This window comes from Pteropus alecto, unplaced genomic scaffold (genome assembly GCF_000325575.1).
Source record: "Pteropus alecto unplaced genomic scaffold, ASM32557v1 scaffold146, whole genome shotgun sequence".
NCBI classification, from domain to species: Eukaryota; Metazoa; Chordata; class Mammalia; order Chiroptera; family Pteropodidae; genus Pteropus; species Pteropus alecto.
Genome location: NW_006442107.1, coordinates 2,929,464 through 2,952,589, shown reverse-complemented (window position 1 = coordinate 2,952,589; position 23,126 = coordinate 2,929,464). Strand labels below are relative to the sequence as shown.

At 36.0% G+C, this 23,126-nt stretch overlaps 1 protein-coding gene across 1 annotated transcript in view; it reads left to right on the top strand.

Moving 5' to 3' along the window:
• The window catches only part of ME2 (malic enzyme 2), a 46,064-nt gene that overhangs the window by 1,512 nt on the left and 21,426 nt on the right, over positions 1 to 23,126 (top strand). Inside the window, exons 2-7 of the mRNA XM_006919894.3 lie at positions 7,496 to 7,615; positions 14,069 to 14,202; positions 17,671 to 17,820; positions 19,979 to 20,054; positions 21,208 to 21,369; positions 21,914 to 22,017. Of these exons, the coding sequence (XP_006919956.1) occupies positions 7,508 to 7,615; positions 14,069 to 14,202; positions 17,671 to 17,820; positions 19,979 to 20,054; positions 21,208 to 21,369; positions 21,914 to 22,017 (734 nt within the window). The 5' untranslated portion in view covers positions 7,496 to 7,507. The remainder of the gene's footprint in view (positions 1 to 7,495; positions 7,616 to 14,068; positions 14,203 to 17,670; positions 17,821 to 19,978; positions 20,055 to 21,207; positions 21,370 to 21,913; positions 22,018 to 23,126) is intronic.

Sequence of the window (23,126 nt, the reverse complement as noted above, 5' to 3'; positions counted from 1 at the left end):
TTACAAGTGAAAAAATTAGGCTTAGGATGTTAAGCAACTTGCCCAGGATCACAGGTTTTAGGTGGCAAAGCCTGGATTCAAACTCAGCAATCCAACTGAATAGCTCCAGACCCCTTATATGCTCCTTAAACATCGTTCATGTTTTTAAGCTAATTGCAGTGTTGTACTCATAGATTTTGATCTTTAGTTGCCAAGCACTCTGGAAGTTAGAGAAGAAACAGTTCTCTTTTTATACATATACACACACACACATACATACACACATGTATATGTATATACATACACACAAACACATACACACATATACAGACACATGCTTGCTACAGTAGTTACACAATAGTTAAATAAATATATGTCAATGTAAGATACATCCAAATCTGTAGAGAATTTTTATGAGTTTGAGCCAAACTGACGACATTTGCCAAAGAGCAAGATCTCAAATTTCTGCACAATAACAGTTTGCAGTTTCTTTTATGCATTTGAAATTAAAGAGGGTAAGTAGGAAGATTACTTGGAGTGGGGAGGAAAGCAAGGCAGGGCTTGGATTGTATAGGATATATATTTGTGCTCTCTTGAGGGTGGTTATGGGTTATTTCAAAAGTACGTTAACTTGGATGCACAGAAACAATGGGCAGGGATTAAGGCGCAGTTAAACCTGATAAGTTCCCTTCCATTGAGGTTGGAGAGCGTCTTTTATTTGATGTCCTTTCTAATAAACAAAATCTGGAGTCTTTGTCTCCTGGGAGTTCAATGTGAAAGGAAGTGATTACCAACTTGGCGTTTTCTTCAAATGACTCTGTCACACCTTGGCAATAGTGTAAGATGTCTCCTTTCAATGTCAGCTCTTAAATTCCTTCATCTAGGTTCAGCTTAAATGTACTGTGATGCACAAAGGAGTGTACAATCTGAAAAATGGGGAGTTAGGGAGCAAGGAGGAACCAAGTGGCCATCTTGGGTTTCCCATCGTCCTGACTGTTTAATTTACAGCCACTGTTTACCTGTAGAATATACACTAGAAGTTTTCCTACATATAAGTAGAATTTTAACCCTTAAAACCTCAATGTCTAATGAAAACTAAAGAAGTAATCAATCAGCATTCTTTATCTGGACGTTTTATAACCTCTAGAAACATTTTTCATAGACATAAAACTCACTTATTAACATGGACTATTTTTGTTAAACCGAGGCAAAATAAAGACATGACTGTTTTACTTAAACCAACAAACTTAAGCTAACTGTATTTACTTAGAGGGCACCGTGATAAGCATCTTACATGGATTATATAATTTAAATCTGAAAACAGCCATATTCAGTAGATCCTGTTTATCATCACTATCTGAGTAATAAGATTGTAATTTACTTTGATTTACTCCATCATGGAGCTAGCAATGGCAAAGCCAGGATTTACATCCAGCAGTTTGATTCTGGAGCTTGTCTTTGACAATTTGTGTGCTAGACTGCCTGGATATGGATTTGATGGAATACATCTTCAAATCAGATAGTCAAGCTCTTTATGTTGATGATAAAGCTCTACAGGCTTGATGCTTTATATATATCATATCGTCATCTACACACAAGTCTGCAAAATAGAGTTTCCCCTCTCTTTTTTTACTGATGAGAAAAGTGAGACTTCTAAATCAGTAGTTCCCAGACTTTTGGACTTCATGGGCAAGTAAAAAAAAAAAAAGTGTGTATGGGGGGCACTTGGGACCAGACATATGATTGCTAACTTTTAATTCTGTTAAGGTTAAAGACTTTTTTCTTTTTCTTTTCTTTATTATCTACTTTTCTTCTTTTTTTTTCTTTTTTTCCTTTTTTTTTTTTCCTGGTTGTTTTGTAGGCCTATGCTTGCTATCTCCTCCTTCTCCTCCTGATTTTCCTCTTGAGTGTGCAGCCCTGACACTTGGACCCACAGACCTGCTCTACTTCCCCCAGCTGGATGCCAGCCCTCTGTGTGCAGGGCAGCAGGGAGCTGGTACCCTGACGGGAGTCACAACCGTACCTGGTTAAGAACCTTTTAAAAAACTACTACAATCTACCGTTCCCATCCTTTCATAAAAGAAAGGACATTTTTGCCACTAAAAAGGTAGAAAGGTCGTAATTACTACATGAACACAAAGATAAAAGTATTATGAAAAACTATATTACATTGTTCTAGTTTTTCTCATTTGGTCATAGGCCAATGAAAAACGTGTCCCAGACTAACATCAATTCAGAGACCATTTGGGAATGCCTGGGTGACACAGCTGATTTCAAATTGGTAATTAGCTGAATCCAGATTCAAATTCAGGTCTGTATGACTATAGCCTTTCTCATTGCACCAAGTCATGACCTCTCTGTAATTTTGATATCCAGTGCATTGACCTTTTTCTTTCTACCCTTGGGTAGGGAGCCAAGGAGAGTAGTTGCCAACACCCAGTGGCTTAGCAGCTTCAGTCCCAGCCTAGTTTATGAACACCACCCAGAGAGTATTTCCTCTGCTTCCCAGGACAAGGCAGTATGAACAATACACCGGGGCTGGGGGGAACTACAGGTATATCTCACTATCTAGGAAACTCTTAAATAAGCTGCTTGATTTTAAATATTTGTTCAAAGTTAGAAGCCCTGCCTTCTTGTGTTTCCTGTTTTTACTTCACCTGTTTTTTATAGTTCTCTTCCCATCATATCTGTATAACATGAGTTAGCTGTGATCCCACCACCACCCCCATTTTGTCTTGTTGCCTTGAGCTGGTCTTAAGCCTATCTGTCTGTTTCTCAGTCCTTGGTTCCGATTTTTGCAGAGATTGTTTTTTTCCTTAAGCTATTTTTTTTCACTTATGGCTACTTGTTCTGAAGATACTATTAAAATTATAGTTGGCCCTTGAATAATTTGAGAGTTAGGGGAGCTGAGCACCCACACAGTTGAATTTCCACATATAACTTAAGTCAGCCCTCTGCATAAGCAGATCGACAACTGCATCCAAAATACAGTTGACTCTTGAACAACGCAGGTTTGGACTGTGTGGGTCCACTTATATGCAGATTTAAGTCTGTTGCAGAATTAGATGCATTATGTGTCAACTGTACTTTTACATTTTATTTTATTCTCTATCACTTAGTAATAAAGAAATAATGTGAGCGATGTAACTTTAAGTCTTTAATTATAATACTTTTGCATATATTCTCTCATTTGAGAATACATGAGGTAGATTTGACAGGTTGTGGGGGGAGGATGAAAATGAGGGGCAGGCAAGCAGGGGCAGCCAGCTGAGAATATCAAAGAACCATTTTAAAGATCTCTTTTGAAAAGGTTCAGAAATCCTTCTGAAAAGTCTCAAAGATTTTTTCGAGTTAAGAAAAAGACTAGTTTTTGAATTTTGAGAAATTTATCAAACATATCAAAAGTTGTATAACACTTAGTCACGTAGGATGATAGGTCACTGTGAAGCAGTACTTAGTTATGATGACAAAGACTTCACAGGCAAATGTAGAAAGTTAAATAGTAAGTAAAATTTTACTCTTTTAATAATAAGGCTTGGTTTACCTAAGCAATTAAAAACCTAAAGAGCATAGGAAATAATTTTAATAAAACACAAAATCTTTGCTTTCCCTTTATAATCTCTTATTACCAATAGTGCAGGAAAACTTTGTCCTTTCAGCAGATAAAAGAACATTGAGTCTTAATTTTACATAAGTACACCGTTGATATTAAAGCTTATGATGAATCCATTCAATCTCATCTAGCTTGATCGTACACAGAATTTCCTTTCTCAGAGTTCCTTTTCATAGATCTACAACTTTCCTTGTAATTCTCTCAAAAATGCGTCTCCATACCTTATGCCTTCTATTACTGAAAACACATAGCCTACTTTCCTTGTATTCAAAGTTGTTTCTCTTATTATTTCTGGTAGTTTTAATTGGCATTTCAATATTGCAATTTTTAACTCTTAAAAACCTCAATTTCTAATGAAAACTAAGTAATTATAACCTGTTACATCAGTATTTTTTTTTTAGATTGGCAAATTTATCAGTATATTTCAGAACCTTTAGAAACAGGTTCTTTTACTGTAAATATATTTCATAATTACTTAGAAATGTACCCTTTTTAATAGTATAGTCTTTCAACTCAAAGTTATCTTTTAGTTCCTCTGCAATAAGAAACCCCAAATCGATAAATTGAGACTATTTAATAATTAATGTTTCAGCATTTTATCTTATTTGGACATGATCTAAATATTCAGTAAATTTCCATCATTTAATTTAGCTAGCAAACTTTAAAGTTTCAAGTCACCAAAAATATTCTAGGAAACTGGTTCTAAGAACGTATATTTATGTGAGATCCAAAAGAATACCTATATTACCAAAGCTTTGTCCGAAGTGCAATTGCAGATAAAATCTGATGGCCAGTCATTGGCTTAATTAGCTTCCTGGCCTCAGGCTTTTACAAGTTCAGTCAGATTCTTTCTAACAGAAAGCAGTCTTAGACAGAGCTTATGTGATCAATCACTATTTTTGCTGCACTTAGGTAACTAATCAAGTCAAGTTTAATGTAAACAAATTAGTTTTACTGTGATTATCTTTGGTAAAAAATGGGGGTAGTTGTAGAGAGAAGAATTATATTTGTACCTTTGTGGATATTAGATTCTAATCCTGTTGATTGTCTTTGCGGTTTTGTTATATACCTGTGAGCTGGACTGGATCCTGAATTCTAGTTCCCTCATATATTTGTCTAAGACATGGCTCTAAAGTGCACTCCAGACATTGGGAATTATCTTGCTCATAGTAATCATAGAAATCATCCTGGCATGCTTTATTCTCTCAAAGGCTTTAAGGGCATGTTTGCAGTGGCTGACCACCAAGCAAATGATCTTACTAAGACTGGAACATCAGAAAAGGAAGAAAGAGAATGACTGACATAAAAATTGCGAATTTGAAGTCATGACCTATAAATGCCATAGAGAATCAGCAAAGAAAATAATTCCTCAGAGGATCAGTAAAAGCCGTGAGAACTATAGAGTGATAGCTGAGAGTGGTGTGAACGCCTTTATTTTTGATCACATCTCTGACCAAAAGGGGGAAATTGTTTAAACAGGCCCAAAATGGAGTCACTTGCCCCTTAGGACAGCAAATCAAAATTTAAGTGCCGTTTCAGCCTCTCCCAGGAACGTGACCTTTAATCAGTGACTGTGGCATTTTCTGATAAGACAAGTGAGGTGATCTGCACGATAGATCCCTTCCTTTCTCCAAAGGAAGGTGACCTTGCCTGAAATAACTTTCTTTTGTTTATGTCTTCCTTGTCCCATTCCCTTTCTGCCTTTAAAAGTTTCGTTTTGTACAGCTCCTCAGAGCTCCTTTCTGTTTGCTAGATGGGATACTGCCTGATTCATGAATCGCTTAATAAAGCCAATTGGAATCTTCAAATTTACTTAGTTGAATTTTTGTTTTTAACATGTCTTTTGTGTCATTAACATTTTTTAAAGAGAAAACCAGTTATTTTGTTGTATGTCTCATAATTCTTTTTTATTATTATTATTGAAATATATTTGACATATAACATTGTGTAAATTTAAGGTATACAACATGTTAATACATTTATATGTTATAATGTGATTGTCGTTTTAGCGATAATTAGTGTCTCTGTCACACTGCAAAATTAACGTGTCATTTTAGTGTTTGGAATAATTAAGTTCTCGTCTCTTAGCAAGTTTGTTAATAGTAGTACGATATTGTCTATATTCACTATACCGTGCATTCGATCTCTCAGACTTATTTACTACTTGTTGTAAGATTGTACCCTTATACAGCATCTGTCCTATCTCCCACCCCCATCTCCATTTCTCATAATTCTTGATGTGTTTGTGATCATGTAGAGTTCTTGTTTTTTGTGGCCATATTTAGGTACCACATTTATATGAAATATCCAGAATAGGTAAAGCCACAAAGACAGAAAGCAGATTGGTGGTTGTGTTATTGAACTCAAAGGGTTCTTTGCCTGTGTGCATTACAGCCCAATGAGACACAAACAGGAGTTTGCAGCAGAGAAAGTAGAGGTTTATGTAAGGAAATGGCACCAAGTCTGGAGACACAGGTAAGCTAGTGTTCTTAATATCTGGCTCCCCGATGTCCTCTGGGGGGTAGGTTATATAGGGAGAAAATCATTAGTCCTGGTAGCTAAGGGAGTTGGGGTTGTGGGCTCTACCGATTGGTTTGAGGTGATATAAAGGTAATGAATCATTTCTTCAGGTTTTGAGGACAGTTCAAAGGTCTTCTTTGGAGTCCCTCTGTCTGGTCTCATGGGAAGGTAGCCAGGGGGTCGTTCTGGAACTGAAACATAACTTAGGTCGAGATGTTATCTGTAGCCTGCCAGAGTTTCTGTACGGGTGACCATTAGTCAAGTCCAGGCTACTGTCTTCTGCTGCCTCAGGGGTTATCCAAGGAAAAGGTCAGGTCTCTAAGGGGTGTATGTGTGTGTGTGTGTGTGTGTGTGTCTGTGTGTCTGTGTGTCTGTGTGTGTGTGTGATGAAATTGTTTTGTAACTAGAGGTGGTGGTTTACATAACATGGATTTTTAAAACCTCTCTAGTTTACTTCAAAATGATTAATTTTATGTTGTGTGAATTTCACCTTAAAGTTCAATTAAAATGAACTTTAAAAAACTCCTGAATTAGTGGTTTTGTTGCACTGCCATATACAGACCACAGATGTCTCAGCAAATACAAATTCCATTAAAAAACTTATTGCATAACAATTGAAACTATTTGTAATGATTAAAGTAATAAATGGGCATTGCAAATTGATTTTTGGTGGGAGAACTGTAAGCAGAAGAATCTATTATATTTCCATCAGTAAATATGTAAGGTTTAATATATTATGTAGAGTTTTTTCATTTTGAAAAATTACTACATTTGGGATGGATATGAAGAACAGAAACATGTTTTCTATAGAATTTGAATGATTTTTTTTTCTACTGAATAACAGTTTCTAAAAACAATTTTAGTGCATTAAATTTAAACCAAATATAGTACATTAAAATTCTAAGTCTAGATAAGAATCTGGATAGCTTCTCTTCCTCTAAATGTGTATGTTCCAGGCTTTCCAGTTATTTACTTTTCCACCTTCAAGCTAAACTCCCACACTCATTTACATGGAACTCACTTCAGTCTTTACTAAATGTTACCCTCTTTCTTAAACTCTAAATTTCTTTCTCTCCTAAATGGGAGATACGTACCTTGCCGTACTTGTGTGGATTAGAAAAAGGGCAGATGTTTAGCTAACTGTTGGAGATGCCTAAGAGTAGCAATGATTATTATCCTAGGACTTAGAGTGTTATCAGGAAAAAGAAGTCTTTGTCTTCACCTATTATATAACCTTTATAACCTGTAGACATTTAAAAGTATTTTGGAAAAGATTTTTCACATGTGGAAAGTTAAGCTTTCTAAATCTGCATTTGAAAACCGATAGCATGCAGTTCTGTAATATGTCTCTCAGCAGTGCTTTCTTTACTTTGTTTTTCCCAGGTGAAAGAAAAGATGTTGTCTCGGTTAAGAATAGTTGCAACTCCCTGTACTCTGGCATGTCGTCATTTGCACAGAAAGGAGAAAGGCAAGCCCCTTATGTTGAACCCAAGAACAAACAAGGTAAGTGACATGAACACCAACATACCTGTTCTCTCTTCCTGGTAAAGGTTTGATTCCATGTATTTTAGACAGATAAACGGTGATTTTTTTTTTTAATTTTTTTTTTATATTTTGTAGCTTTATATTAAAACATTCAGCGGTATTTGCTTTTTCTGCATGAACTTTTCACTTTTCTCCATATGGCAAGAATCATGGCTGCTTTATAACTCCAAAATTTTGCACCTTACAATTTCTACCACCAGAAAAGGATTGACTTTATTTCCTAGTTCTAGCTCAGAAAAATCTCCAGAATGGCGGTCTGGCCAGGACTTTTGGCCAGATGTGGAATATTTAGATTTACCCAGCTCAAATCAGTTACTCTTTCTCGGCCAATCAGTTGGGCCCTTGGAAGATGGGGTCAAAACTGTAAAGTGAAATTTGATCTAACTTCTACCCTCCCCCCGCACCCCGCAGCTCCATGCAGCTTTTTGGACACAAACTATTACACGCAAGTGATTGTGCTCACTAATCATACTACTGTTTCAAAGGAGAGGGATCTCTGACCCTTTTTACGCTCGTAGGCCAGAAGTGATAGGCAATACTGAGATCTTGTCCATGCCTTTATTCCTTATCCAAGCTGGGTTCAGTGGGCAAGTCCCTCTCTGTCTTTTGGGGGCAATATTAAATAGTAAGTAAAGATAATTCTGGAAAGAGATTTCTTATGGGAAGCTTGCAAGAAGATACATTAGGTTTATTGCATAATATGAAACTACCTTTTGAGAATAGTGCATTCAGATTAAGTTGTGATTTATTTTAAAACAACAGTCAAAAATTTGCCAATTCCATTTGTTTCCCATCATAAGGGGGATAATTAATAGGATATAGTATGATATGTTTTGAGGGGTTTCAGGCCTACAGAGGGGAATGTAAATTTTGACTAAGGGTCACACAGAGTACCTTATCTTTACATTTTTTGGTACCTGGTGCAGAATGAGAATTCAGCAAGCATTAGTGAATTAAATGAAGCCCAATGAGGGATACTCTAATCCTCTGCCATTTCTGCCTCACCTCTCCAAATCTTGCTTGCTCTTCAAGATGCAACTCATTCAAAGTCCAGTTCTCCCGTAGAGACTTTTCACAGCACCATAGACTGGGGTAATCGCTCTCTTCTTAGAAACTCCGCAGTAGTTTTTATCTTCCTGTCCCTATGACAAATGAACAATATATGTTGCTTTGTGTTACTTTTCATGTCTTGAGCTGTCATTTAAATAATTGTTATAAATTCATTTTCGTGACTTTATATTTCTTAAGATTCCTTTGGGCCGAGACCCTTCTGAATTTCTTTGTATCTTTTATAAATGCCATGGGTATAGTAAACATATGATAAATATATTGGTTTAATTTTTATTTTTATTCTTATAGAAACTGTATAAAATCTACCTTTTGGATTATAAGAAATTTATAAAGTACATTGTGGCAAATGAATTTTAAAGAGGAAGATAGTCTAAAATGCATTACACTGTTTCTGTAAAGAAAAATAAAATCTAATGATCTGTGGCCTCCTGAAATCTCTAAGGTTGGAGAGTGTCTGTATGGTTACCTCACTGAAGGACCACTTCGTGAAATCCCTTAGCATCAGGAAGTGTTTTTGTCGTCTGTGTTTGTTTAAGGAGGAACATAGACTAGTGATTTCCAGTTTGACGGTCATGAACTCTTTGGGGACTTACCATGTGAAGAAGTGCTTTAAACATTGTAGACTAAATTAATAATTTCTTACATATTTTTAAATACTGTTTTAAGAGTATGTTGCTGGTGTGATTAATAAAATAGTACTTAAAGGCAGCACTGAATTTTTAATCCTTTTACTAGAGTTGGAGAAAGGAAGTAAGAGTGACAGTTTTGGTTTTGCCTTCTTTATATTTAATAAAATCTTACAAGGTAAAACATGAGACACAAAGGTTTTAGTGATTTGAGTTCTCCCTTTTCTCTTTCATAGTTTAGCTAAAGGTTTGTCAATTTTATAGATCTTTTCAAAGAACCAAATTTTGGATTCATTGATTTAAAACTTTTTCAGTTGCTTAATTTTCTATTTCATTTATTTTCACTCTGATCTATCTTTCTTTCTTCTGGCTTCAGGTTTAGTTTGTTCTTCCTCTGTCCCCCTCCTCAGTTTCTTAAGGTGGAAGGTTTGGTTGTTGATTTGAGACCTTTCTGCTTTTTAAATATGGGTGTTTACAGCTATAAATTTCCCTCTAAGCATTGTTTTCACTATATCTCAGAAGTTTTGAAATGGGTTTTTTAATTTATCTTAGTGTATCTTCTAATTTCCCTTGTGATTTCTTCTTTAACTAATTGGTTATTTAGGAGTTTGTTATTTAATATCCAAATATTTGTGAATTCTCCAAATTTTCTTATATTATTGATTTCTAATCTCATTGCATTGTGATTGGAGATAACCTTGGATGATTTAAATCCTTTTAATTTTATTGACACTTTTTTTATTGCCTAACATATGCTCTGTCATGGAGAATATTGCTTGTGTACGTGAGAAGTGCTGCTGTTGAGTGTAGTGTTCTATAGGTGTCTGTTAAGATTACAGTTACTTTATAGTATTGTTCAAGTCTTCTATTTCTTTGTTGATATTCTGTGTAGTTGTTTTCTCCATTATTGAAAATGAGGTGTTGAAGTCTCCAACTTATTGAATTTTCTTTCTCCCTTAAATTTTTTTGTCAGTTTTTGCTTCATATATTCTGTGCCTCTTTTGTTGGACATATATACATTTGTAATTGTTGTATCTACTTAACAGATTGAACCTTTCATCATTATAATATGTCCTTGTCTAGTAACAATGTTTAGTCTGTTTTATTTATTATTAATATAGCCACTCCAGGTCTCTTTTGGTTACTATTTGCATGGTATACCTCTTTTTTTTTTTTTTTTGTGGGTTTACTTTCCATCTGTTTGTGTCTTTGAATCAAAGTGTGTCTCTTATAGACAGCTTTTATTGGGTCATGTTATTTTATCCATTCTGCCAATCCCTGCATTTTCATTGGAGAGTTTAATCCATTTACCATTAGTGTAATGACGATCAGGGAGATTTACATCAGCCATTTCACTATTTGTTTTCTAAATGTTTTAGATCTCTTTTGTTCTTCTCTTTTTTGTTCCCTTCCCCTTCCTTTGTGTTAAATAGATATTTTCTAGCATACCATTTTAATTCCCTTGTCATTTCTTTTACTGCCTATTTCTCGGTTATTTTCTTAGTGGTTTGCTCTGGAGATTATAACTGTCATCTTTATAACAGTTTAGTTCAGATTGATACCAACTTAATTGCAATAGTACACAAAAGCTTTGCTCCTCTATAGCTCCATCATCCCCTTTTATGCTGCTTTGTCATACAAATTACATCTTTATACATTGTGTGACCATCAACACAGATTTACAATTATTGCTTTATATAGTTGCCTTTTAAATCAGGTAGTAGAAAAAAGAGCTACAAATGAAAAATACATTTATACTCTCTATATTCGCCTATGTAGTTATCTTACCCATGTTCTTTATTTCTTTGTGTAGATTTGAGTTACTGTCTAGTGTCTTTTCATTTCAGTCTGAAGGACGGCCTTTGGTATTTCTTGTGGGACAGGTCTGCTAGCAATGAATGTTGTTTTTGTTTTTTAATCTCAGAATGTTCTTAATTTCTCCTTCATTTTAAAGGATAGTTTTATAGGATTTGGAAATTCTTGATTGACAGGTTTTTTTTTTCTTTCAGCACTTTGAATGTCATCTCACTGCCTTATGGCTTCCATGGTTTCAGATAAGAAACTACCTCTTAACCTTTTTGAGGATATCCTGTGCACTGATGAGTCCCTTCTCTCTACTTTCAAATTTCTCCTTTTGTGTTTCTCTTTCAACAATTTGAATATGATGTGTCTAGGTGTACATCTCTTTGAGTTTTTCCTCATTGGAAATATTGAGCTTCTTAAATGTGTGGATTAATATTTCTCAACAAATTTGGAAAGTTTTTAGCCATTATTTCTTCAAATATTCTTTATTATCACCTTCTAGACTCTTGTTATACATATGTTGGCACTCTTGATAGTATTGTTACCAAGGGGTGAGAATCTCCTTTTTGAAGACCCTGAGTGGGGTCCTTTTCCCATTCAGCGTGGGGAAGCCAATTACAGACCGAAAGTGAGCATTACAAGTGCAAGCTTTTATTCTATGGCCAGAGAATGGAGAAGTGGAAACTTAGTTCTCAGATCAATTTCATCCCTTAGCAGTCCAGAGGTGGCTAAAATGGAGTAGTAGAAATGAAGGAGAGATTTAGGTAAATAGTAGGAATAGTCATGGATTTTCTGGAGAAAGGTATGCTGGCTTTCTTGGGATCAGGGTTCCACCCTCTGTTTATAGTTTCTTTGGCCATTGTCATGTGATTGTCAACTGTCACGGCATTGGTAGGTGTGTTATTTAGCATAAGGATTATATTATAATGAGCTTTAAAATCTTTTGGAGGTCATTTAGACAGCAGGCTTGGTTCTTGGTTTCAACTGGTTTCAGCTAGTCTTGACAAGTTCTTAACTGCTGACTAGTGGGCCTCCCTGTTCTCAGAGATAGGGTTAGAGTAGGGGAGAGATTCAGCCAGGCCTGCAGACCTATCACTGGGTAACAATCCTACAGGTCTGTGAGGCTCTGTTTATATTTATTCATTGTGTTTTCTTTCTGTTTCTCAGGCTGGGTAATCTCAGTTGACTTGTCTTTAATTGCTGACTTTCACCTGCTCAAATCTGCTGTTTAGCCCCTCTATTGAATTTTTAAATTTCAGTTATTGTACTTTTGACTCCAGAATTTCTATTTGGTTCTTTTTTATATTTTCTATCTTTTTACTGACATTCTCAATCCATTCTTTGCCAAGTGGCTCTGCACATGTTGGGACATACCTCCAGTACTCAGCCGTGCAGTTTACAACTATGCATCAGCCCTCACTTCTTACTTACAAGAGCCTCTTACAAGGTTAGCAAGAGGTGAGCTTTCTCGTCTTTCATGGGCATGCCTATAGCTCATGCACATGATCTAGATTCTCAGGAATATGTCCAAAGGGTAACCGCCCCCCCCAAAGATATCTCCTTCCTTAGCTTTTCATCTTCAGCTTTTTGGTTAGCCTGTTGTTTGGCTCATCCGTTATTCACTGCCTTAGAGAGTTGCCATATTAAATAATTACCTCTGATTATTTTTAACAAACTCTTCTGAGGAAAAGGGTATTCATACTGAGTGAGCTCCATATCGGGTCAAATAAAAACAGCCTTGCAAATGGAGTCTTCCAGGGAACCAGCAGGCAGTTCAAATAATAATGGTGGTTTCCTGGGTATGGGGCTTTAGAAGAATCTCAGCCCCTTTGCTCTCTCTAGTGTCTGTCAGGCTCTGGTTCTCAAAGTGATTATTTCACAATGATTGCTCTTTTCAAGGCTACTGTGCAACTAGGGAGTAAAAATAAGGCAAGTTAAAATGCCATGAAGTTTACTATTCTTGCTGAAATTCCACTGTTTTTCTTGAATAAATGCTTCCCTATTGCTGAAGACTGGTTAATTTCCAGAACTCTGAAAAAGTCAATTCTGATTATTTGGCTAGTGTTCTTATTGTTTTTGTGTAGGAAATGAGTTTTGGAAGTCCTTATTCTGACATCACTTCAATACAAAGAATTTAACCCAAACTGAATACCAGAAATGGAAATTTTTCCTATGACAACGGTTAATTTTTTAAATATCATTTCTTCCTTCCCCCTTCCTCTCCTCAGGCTCACTCCTTTCTAGTGGGCGTAGCCTCTCTTATCAGTTTGGTTCATGTTTTTTCAAGCTATATTCTGTTGATTTCATTTCTAGGGTTTGCATATATCTGTGTATATGTACTGGATAGGGGTTTTCTGACATAACAGTATGTGTTTTGATCTGCAGCTTGCTTTTTTTTTTTTTTTTTTATTAACTGTGTGTTTGGGAGATCATTCTACCACACACATAAAGATACATGTTTAAGTGTGATGATATTTCATAGTATAGAAATAACATATGTTCTTTAACTGTTCCGTAATTGATGGACTTTTAGTTTGTAATAGCCAAGAGACCTAGAAACAGTGCTAGAACTAATCTCTTTGTATATGCCTCTTTATGTATATTTATTGAGGATGGCTTTCTAGAAGTAGAATTGCTTTCTTATAGAGTATGTTCACTAAAAGATTTTAAATTACTTTAAAATTGTCTTCTCAAAAGCCTAAACCAGTTTACATTTCCAGCAATGGTATATAACAATAACTTTTACAATACCCTCTCTAATATTAGACATCAAGCGTACACATATTTGACATACTGGACAAAAATGATATCATTGATTTTTTTTTAAAAAATTTGTTTCAATTACATTGTGAGGGACAGCACTATTGTACCCCAAGTAATCATCTTTAATCCTTTTATTTCTCCTTTTTAGGGAATGGCATTTACATTACGGGAACGACAAATGCTTGGTCTTCAAGGACTTCTACCTCCCAAAATAGAGACGCAAGATATTCAAGCCTTACGATTCCATAGAAATGTGAAAAAATTAAATGGTCCCTTGGAAAAGTAAGAATTGATTAGATGTTTAGTTTTTTATTGATGTTCCGATCTGAAGTTAGGAGTTTTATAGTTATTATGGCGTGAGAAATGTACAGTGTAATAAAGTTTGTGTTTTAGTCAGTGAACTGTTATTTTTATAATGATGATGTTTCCTTCACTACAGTGAATACTTCACTTGTATGTACTGTTGTAAAATTTAGCAGAAATCAGTTTTTTTATGCTTAAAATGAGAGAGCATTTCAGGTTTGAATAGATGTTAGAAACGAAGGCTGTCATCTGATTTGCACCCTTTGTATTCAACAGCTTTTATTGATTGCCTACTTTGTGTGTACCACTGTATTAACCACTGAGGATATAAAGTGAATAATAAATAGAGTGATCATATAATACGTATTACCCAGTTCAGGACACTTTGAGGAGTGAAAAAGGAGTAACTGAACTGGCCCAGGCAAACTAGAATGTATGGCCTCTCCAGTAATGCACAGCCCTGTTTTCTGGGAGCTCATCAATAGATACTGTACTACGTCTGTCATTGTACTCTATACCACAGTATGCAGGACAACGAGAAAAGGGTACCTGCAGAGTATATTCTGAAAACTCAAAGAATTAGGCACCTGATTTGATCTGGGGAATTAGTTAAAGCTTCCTGAAAGAAGTGATGCCTAGCTGAATTTTAAACAATATGTTAGAGGTAGCCAGGAAGATGAGAGAAGGGCAGGTCTTTTGGGTAGAGGAATCAATCTGTGTACAGGAGTAAAAATGTCTGTTGAGTTTGTTAAGTATAGGAGTTATTAATTATTGGTGACTGGTAAAAGTGGTTTCTTTGATGCGATGGGGCAAAAGGGAGACTAATAAACTGAGAAATGAATGGGAGGGGAGGAAGTGCAAACTCTTTTAAGAAGTTCGGGTAAGAGGAGGAGGAAAGATATTGAACAGTAAGTAAAGCAAGACTCAGGTTTAAGGCGGGTATGTTTCAGGCCGAAAAGTTGAACACACTTGTAACTGTGAGGAATGAGCCCAAAAGAAAGAGTAATTGATGGAATAAGATCCCAGAAAAAGGAAAAGGGCTTAGGGTCAAGTGCAGAAGTAAGAAGCCTGGCCTTGAACAAGAGAAGAAGAATAGCTCATTTTCTGAGGCAAGAACAAAGGGGACAGGAATAACTAAGAATAAACTATGCAGGTGATGGAGCACAGGTTGTAAGATCTCATCATACCTGATGACCTTGATTTTCTTTATGATATAGAAGATTGAGAAGGGCCAGGTTGAATAGAGCTAATGAGGAGAGTGATAAATGCTTGGAGGTGATAAATGCTATGCAGGTGAAGGTGAACAAGAACAGGTTAAAAGGAGTAGGCCCTGAAGGTCTAGTGGCATGATCTCGTTTGTGTTAATGTCGTTCTGTCCAGAAAATATGAAATGTAACATTGATTCAGGTTCGGAGTTTACTGGGCTGGCAGAGATGCTCCATTAATTCATTCAGCTAATATTAATTCAGGGCTCTTCTGTACCAGGCATTGTTCTAAGCTCTGGAACTACAAAAATGTAAAATTCCAACCATTGCCTTCAGGAGTTCACAGATGAAAGGAAAAAAGAGGAGCCAGAGGGAACTAGTAGAATGGGAGAAAATGAAGCCATCAAGGAGCTTAAGATCCCTGGAAGAACTGAAGCGAGAGCATTGTATAGCTAGCCGAAAGGTAGAGAATCACAGAGTGAAATAACTGCATTCAGGATATCTGAGCCGTAACAGTCTTAGGTGAGGACGGCAAGATCTAATGTGAGATACTCAGAAGAGTGACTAAAGTGAAATGAAGGTGAAAGTAATAACATTAAGGGGATCCAGGAATCACATAATTTTCCTCTGTCACATGCATAAGTCATCTGTTCTTTCCTTACCATTTCTGCTGTGTAGTCTTAATAGCCCAGTTGTTAGTTTTCTTCCCTATAATAAGGAGGAATCTCCTTCCCTTTCATTTCTACCTATTGGTATTTTTTTGCCCATGGTAGCTATATAGAAAATATAATTCCTTTTCTAACTGGAATCTGTTCTCCTATTTATTCACCAAATATTTGTACACCGGTTGTATTCCACATACTTTGCTAGTTCCTGGAAATATGGAAATATGTAAGGCGATAGTCCCGAACTCATGATATCCTCTAAGCTGGAGGGAAGACAGAAAGTCAGGAAATGGAGTGAGAGTTACCGAAGAGGGAGAAGGGTGTTATTAGACCTGAAAACAGGAAAATCTAACGTGTTTTACATATGGTGGGGATGGGGAAAGGGCAGAAAAGGACCTCGGAGAGCGTGCCTCTCTCAGCTGCTTTCATCAGTATGGATAGAACTAAGCCTGGACAGAGGGTGTTCCAGGTGAAAGGTGCCTCATGGGTAGCAACTCCAAGGTAAGAGCTGTGATGCATTTGAGGAATTAAGTTCACTGTGAAGATGAAGCTGAAAAGTAGGCGGAGGTCTTGATAACTATTTTAGGTGCTTAAGCTTATTTAATTTGTATTTGGGATCCACTCAAGGAAAGTAGAAATGATCAGAGTTATGTTTTTAAGAGAAGAATAGATTGGAGCAGAGGAGAAGAATCGTGTATATAAAAACTTAGTTTGAAAGTTCCCGAGGTTGCCCAAGTGAGAAATGATGGCAGCTTGGACTGGGTGGAGGCGGAGAAAGGAAGTAGATAGAGTTGAAGGATATTTAGCAGGTAGACACTGTAGGACTTGTTGATTTAGTAGATTTGGGGAGGGGAGAGTGGGAGAGGAAGAAATCAAGAATGGACTCTGCAATTCCCATGTTCAGGTGATAACAGGAGGAGATTCATATTTGAAGGAAAAAAAATGAATCTTTTAGACATATTTCAGGATGATTACAGGTTTTTCAAGCCAACATTTTCCCGTTTTCTAAACTTTATTATTTAAAAGCTGTTATTTATATATTTATGTAAATTGACCATTGTCGTCTTTGTGCTACCTCTGTTAGGTTTATAAGCCTACAGGATTATAAACTCCATGAGGACGGAGTCGCTTCTTATACATCCCTGGAGTTTTTAATAGTGCCTGGCACATAGCTTTTTTTTTTAGGAAATATTTGAACGAATGTCACTTTATTTTGCTTCCTTATTTACATGTCAGTCACCTTGAAGATCGAGTCCTTAAAGCGCAGGCAGAAAGGGGTCATGGTAATCTTTGCATTTCCAGTGCCTGGTACAGAGCCTGACTCACAGTAAGGGCGCAGTAAATGTTGGCTTTTGTTTCCGTTGTTATTCTCTTAATCATAATCATCATCTGCCATTTAAGTACATTTTAATTTTTGTTTATTTTTACTCCCGAGTGTTAAGTTATGATAATTTAGGGTTTTATTTTCTGGGAGAGGGGTGATCCTCAATTTAGATGGTTAGATTTAACTTTCAAAGGCCAAAACTTTGAATGTTATACTGGCTGATATAGACATTATTTACTGTGCTTAATTTCAGATACATCTATATAATGGGAATACAAGAAAGAAATGAGAAATTGTTTTATAGAATACTGCAAGATGATATTGAAAGTCTAATGCCCATTGTATATACACCGACAGTTGGTCTTGCCTGCTCCCAATATGGACACATCTTTAGAAGACCTAAGTAAGGCTTATTTTTAAAAATATATTTGAAAATGATTGTGTAGGAAAAATATCACTCCCTGGCACCTATTACATTTGTTTTACTTGTTGCTGTCTTATCTCAACCACATTTCTCATCTCACAAAAGCTTAATTTGGACAAAAAGAGATTAATAAAAATGCATCATATTGATATCTTTTATTTTTGTAGAAATAGCATCATTCTTTCCTAACCTTGTTTAAGTTATTTTAAAAAACGTACTCTTAATTCTGGTGGCACATTCTCCAGAATTAATAATATTTTTGATAATCTGGCCAAATTAAGAGATTGATTCTCATTTTTTTCTCAGCTTTAATTGCTACTGTTTGTTCTTTTTATGAACTTTTATGAATTTTAATTTCAGATAGTTCTAGCACTTCCAAATATTTTAAGTGAAAAGGGACTGGAGCGGGTATTGACTTGAGTCTTTGAGCAAGTCACTTTATGCCTCTGAGTCTGTTCTCGCATAATAAAGTAGGGATACGAGTACCTATCAAAGAGCTACTAAGAAGGTCAGATGAGGAAACTGATATGATAGTTGTTTGTAAACTTATAAGCATTATATAGCTGCTATTTTTACTTAATTTGAGTATTCATGTCTTGTTCGTCTAAACTGTCATTTTCCTTAATCCTTATATATTTCCCATGTCCTACTTGCACGTTGATAAAAATGTAGAAATTCATTATGTAATAGTATTTATCTTCATTCTCCCTCTATCTAGTCTAGTGGCTTTCAGACTTTAATGTGCATACAAAAAACCTGTGGGACTCACTTAAAATCTTGATTCCTGCCAGCTTTCCTCTCCTTTTCATTACCAAGATTCTGATGAAAAAGAGAAAGGTCTGGAGTCCGGACTTAAGGAACACCGTTGGTGATGGTGTTGCAGGTAGTCCCTGGAAGACATGTTGAGAACACTGTCTTTTCTGTCCTGTGTGATGCCATCAGTTAATGTGGCTAAAACATTTCCATGGTTATTATCCAGCCGTTCAGCGTCTTTTTCACTTAGAATAGTGGTTCTCAATCCAGAAAAAAAAAACAAAGGGAAACTTTAAAAAATGCTGGTGCCTGGGCCCCACTTGCAGAGATTCTGATTCAGTTAGTCTAGAGTTGGGCCCAACTGTTGGTGTTTCATAAAGCTCCTGATGTGATTCCAAGATGCACCCAGAGCTGAGGAGTAATAGGAAACAGAGAGAGAATGACTTTTGAGTGAGGGCAGATACTGTGCGTCATTCATGCTGCAGTGGTTTTTCTGTTTGTTTTTTACCTGGAAAGTGGTCAGTTAATCTTGTGGGTTAATTAATCTGAACTCCAGGCCAGCTAAATCATCATCTCTGGGAGTGAGACCCTGGCATTTTTAAAAAGCTCATCAGATGATTCTATTATGCAGCCATGGTCGAGAAACTGTTTAAGTTGATTTGAGCTAGGATAGTAATGTCAAAGGTAAGATATCAATGAGAAAGTTAGGTTTAAGAACCACTTTGAAGGCCCTGGGGACCTGTTGGCCCGCATTGCTGCCTAGAACTTATGTTTCTTTCTCCTTCCCTTCCTCCTTCCCCTCTCCCTCCTCTCTCCCTCCCTCCCCTCTCCCTTCCTCTCTTTCTTTTTTGAAATCTGGATCGATTATCTCTGTTGGATGACAGTATACTGTGTATTTAAAAGAACTCTTCACTTTTTCTAATGCTTCAAAGATGTTATCTTTTATGTGAAATTAATGTGATTTTCTTTTCCTTCAGCTCCTTCCAGCTCCTTCAAATTTCAAATATTCAGTTTCAGTGCATTTTAGCAGTAGTTTATTTAGCTATTTTATGCTATCCTGCATTGGTGGTTTATTTTTATATTGCCTTTTATTGGAGGTGTATTGAGTTTATTTGAAAATGATATGTGGATACATTTCTTTTTTCATAAAACGATCACATCATTTAATAATCTTTGTTGCAGCTACTATGCGAGCAATGCAAGTATAGTTTGAAGTAGTTGGAAATGTTCGAAAATAAACCAGTGTGACTTTGCTAAATCTGCTTCGAAATTATACTGTGTCTTTATGCTTTATTAAAATATCTAACTATTCCAATTATGAACAAAGACTTAGAAAAAGCAAAAAACTGTTGTGAAATGCAAAGGTGTTTTTGTTCTGTTGCAGGGGATTATTTATTTCAATCTCAGACAGAGGTCATGTTAGATCAATTGTGGATAACTGGCCAGAAAATCATGTTAAGGTACTAATAGCACAACCTTCCTTTTCACAATGTTTTTTCTTTCCTTGTAAGTTACCTCTAAATTTCCAGAAACAGTTTATTGTTGTTCTGATTTTTTTTGCACTTCCATACATGCAGATTTAGTGCTTTGAGGAGAGCATGATAGTAATAACTACAAAATGGGTTACTGGTACAGAGTTTGACTTTGGGGAAGAAACTGGAGCTCCAGTGCACAGGGCGAGCCTGCTCGCTGTCAGCACCGCTGGTGTTGCCTGCCTTCTCTATATTCCTTTTCTACTTCAGTTAGTATTATTATTTTCTATTTCAATTAATATTATTCCATTTCAATTGATATTAATCAAATAATACTATATTATTAAAATGTCATAAAAACTTTTATTTGGTGGGCAGTAGAGAGGATTTATTATGCCTTTTTTTTTTCTAAATCTAAGATAGGTTCAGATCTTTAAACAAATGTAAAACTTTTCAGAGTTGCAAATCTAGCAAATAATATTGGTCAATCTGGCTGTCTTTTGTAAAATAAAATCTAATGACTTGTGATCTGTTAGCTTTAGTGTTTATTACGTGCAGTAAACTTACTTGCCTTTATTACATGTCTTCTTCACTAAAATAGTCTTTGACGAATAATCATTAGTTCTGAGAATCCCGAAAAAAAATTGGTCAGATAATTAAACTCATAGTATTATCTTTAAACCTTGTAGGTAGATATAGTTTTTATTCAGGATCTTTTCCTTCGTCACCATTGCTAAGGTTTTTCTTGTTCAGCCTAGGTTGTTACGTTAGAGTAACATGTTGTTTCTTTCTAAAATCTTATTTTTCTCCTACAGTTAATCTCTTTATCAGAAGTTTGTTCTCCTCTCTCTTGTTTAGTCTTTGAGAAGACATTTAAGTTGATCCTTCAGTCAGAAGCATTCTGTTCTTAAACCAAAGACAGAGAAAATCAAATCTTGCTAATTCTCTTTTTGACATCTAGATTGTAGAAATCCTAAAATTTAAGTATACTTGATTGGTATGCTTTGGAAGTTAGTCAAGAAGCAATTTTATTTTTAAAAGTGAGAGTGGAAATGTAAAGAAAATCTTTTTAAAATGCTTTTCTTTAATGTCCTAAATTTCACAGCTTTTAATTTATATATTTTGATTTTCTGTAATCAAGGCTGTTGTGGTGACTGATGGAGAGAGAATTCTGGGTCTCGGCGATCTGGGTGTCTATGGAATGGGAATTCCAGTAGGAAAACTTTGTTTGTATACAGCTTGTGCAGGAATACGGCCTGATAGATGCCTGCCGGTGTGTATTGATGTGGGAACTGATAATCCGGTGAGTAAAATCATTTTCCCCCTCTGATCTTCCTCCCATACTAAAAAAAAATTTTTTTCTTTTTACATTTCTCGTTTGAAAATGTTAATCTTTGTCTTAAACTCTGCTTTTAATATTTTTACAAATACTAGTAAATTAAGCCTTTTAAACATTTCTTGAAGAAGGGCAATAAGGTTTAGAAAACTATAGTAGTAATTTTTTTATTTTGCATTTTTAAAAAATTTTTTATATACGTTTATTTATTTAAATTAGTTTCAAGTATACAATACATTGGTTAGACATCTATATTTTTCATAAAACGATCCCCCCAATTGCTCCCTCCCTCCCCTGGCCCTCCACTTAGCCATCATATTAATGTTAACTGCATTCCCTCCGCTGTGCACCCCATCCCTGTGCCCAGCTGTCAACTACTAATTTGTACTTCTTTAACCCTTCACCTCATTTTCCCAGCTCACCAACCCCCCTACAATTTTTATTTTATAGAATATGTTTAAACTGGTTATGTAACAAAATGACTTATTTCTACATTTGGTCAATTTTATAGGCACTCTTAAAAGATCCATTCTACATGGGCTTATATCAGAAAAGGGATCGATCGCAACGTTACGATGATTTGATTGATGAGTTCATGAAAGCCATTACTGACAGGTATTTTTTTTTTAAGTTTGAATATATCAAAGCATCTTTAATTTTTAAAAAAATTACAGTTTTGTTTTGTTTTCCTTATCTCTTGTAAAGATAGGTAGAAAGAGATTCAATTTTTGAGAACTTTGGTTCTTTCTTGCCTGATCAGATGTGCTGGTACAAGTTGATACATGCCTTGCTTTCCTGAGTTACCTGACATCTTGACTGAAGTCTGCACGCACCGCTCTTATACATACCTTCACTGTCCAGTTCTTTCAGCCCTTGGCATCCAGGCTCACTTCCCCATTCCAGTGAAACTCTTTTACACAGCTTTCCTCTTTTAAATTCACTTCCGTTCGGCCCTCTTCTCTCTCCACCTCTCTGCAGCATCTGACCAGGTTTTCCACTCCTATATCCTTGAAGTTCTCTCTTCTGACTGTTAGAAGACTTTCCTAACTTGGCCTTTCTCCCACCTTTTTCTTTATTTTGTCATCTTCATGGGTTCTTCTTGCTCTCTGTTATTGAATGTGGATGAGTACATAGTTTTCTTAGAGTCATGCAAGCTATGACCTTTACGCATGTGACACTGAAACCCATGAAAACGCATCTGTGGAGCCCCACCAGTCTCTGAGGGCTGTATTTCTAACAGCTGGAATTCACCATACAGACATTCTGTTGCCCATTCACATTCGTGTCCAAAACAACTCCTTCCTTTTCCTATGTATCCAGCTTCTATATTAGTGGCAGTAACATTCACCCTGTTACCAAAACAGACTTGGTGTTATCTCTGAGTCTTCCTTTTTCTCTGTCAACCTCCTACACAATGTCAGTCCTCAAATCCAATTGGTGCTACCACTTAAATGCCTCAGAAATAGATCTCTTTTTCATGCAGATTCTCATCTCTTTTCTGGATTCTTTTAAACCTTTCTCCAGTTTTCCTCTTCTCCAGTTCATCTTCATCCTTCCACCGTAGTAATCTTTTAAAAATGTGTACTTCATTATATCATTCTTTTGCTTGAAATCGCCCTGTTTTTTAATCACCATAAGATAAAGTCCAAACTCTTTACCTTATGACCTAGCCCTGCCCTACCTTTTAAATTACTGGTACATAGACGATATTAAGAAATTAATTT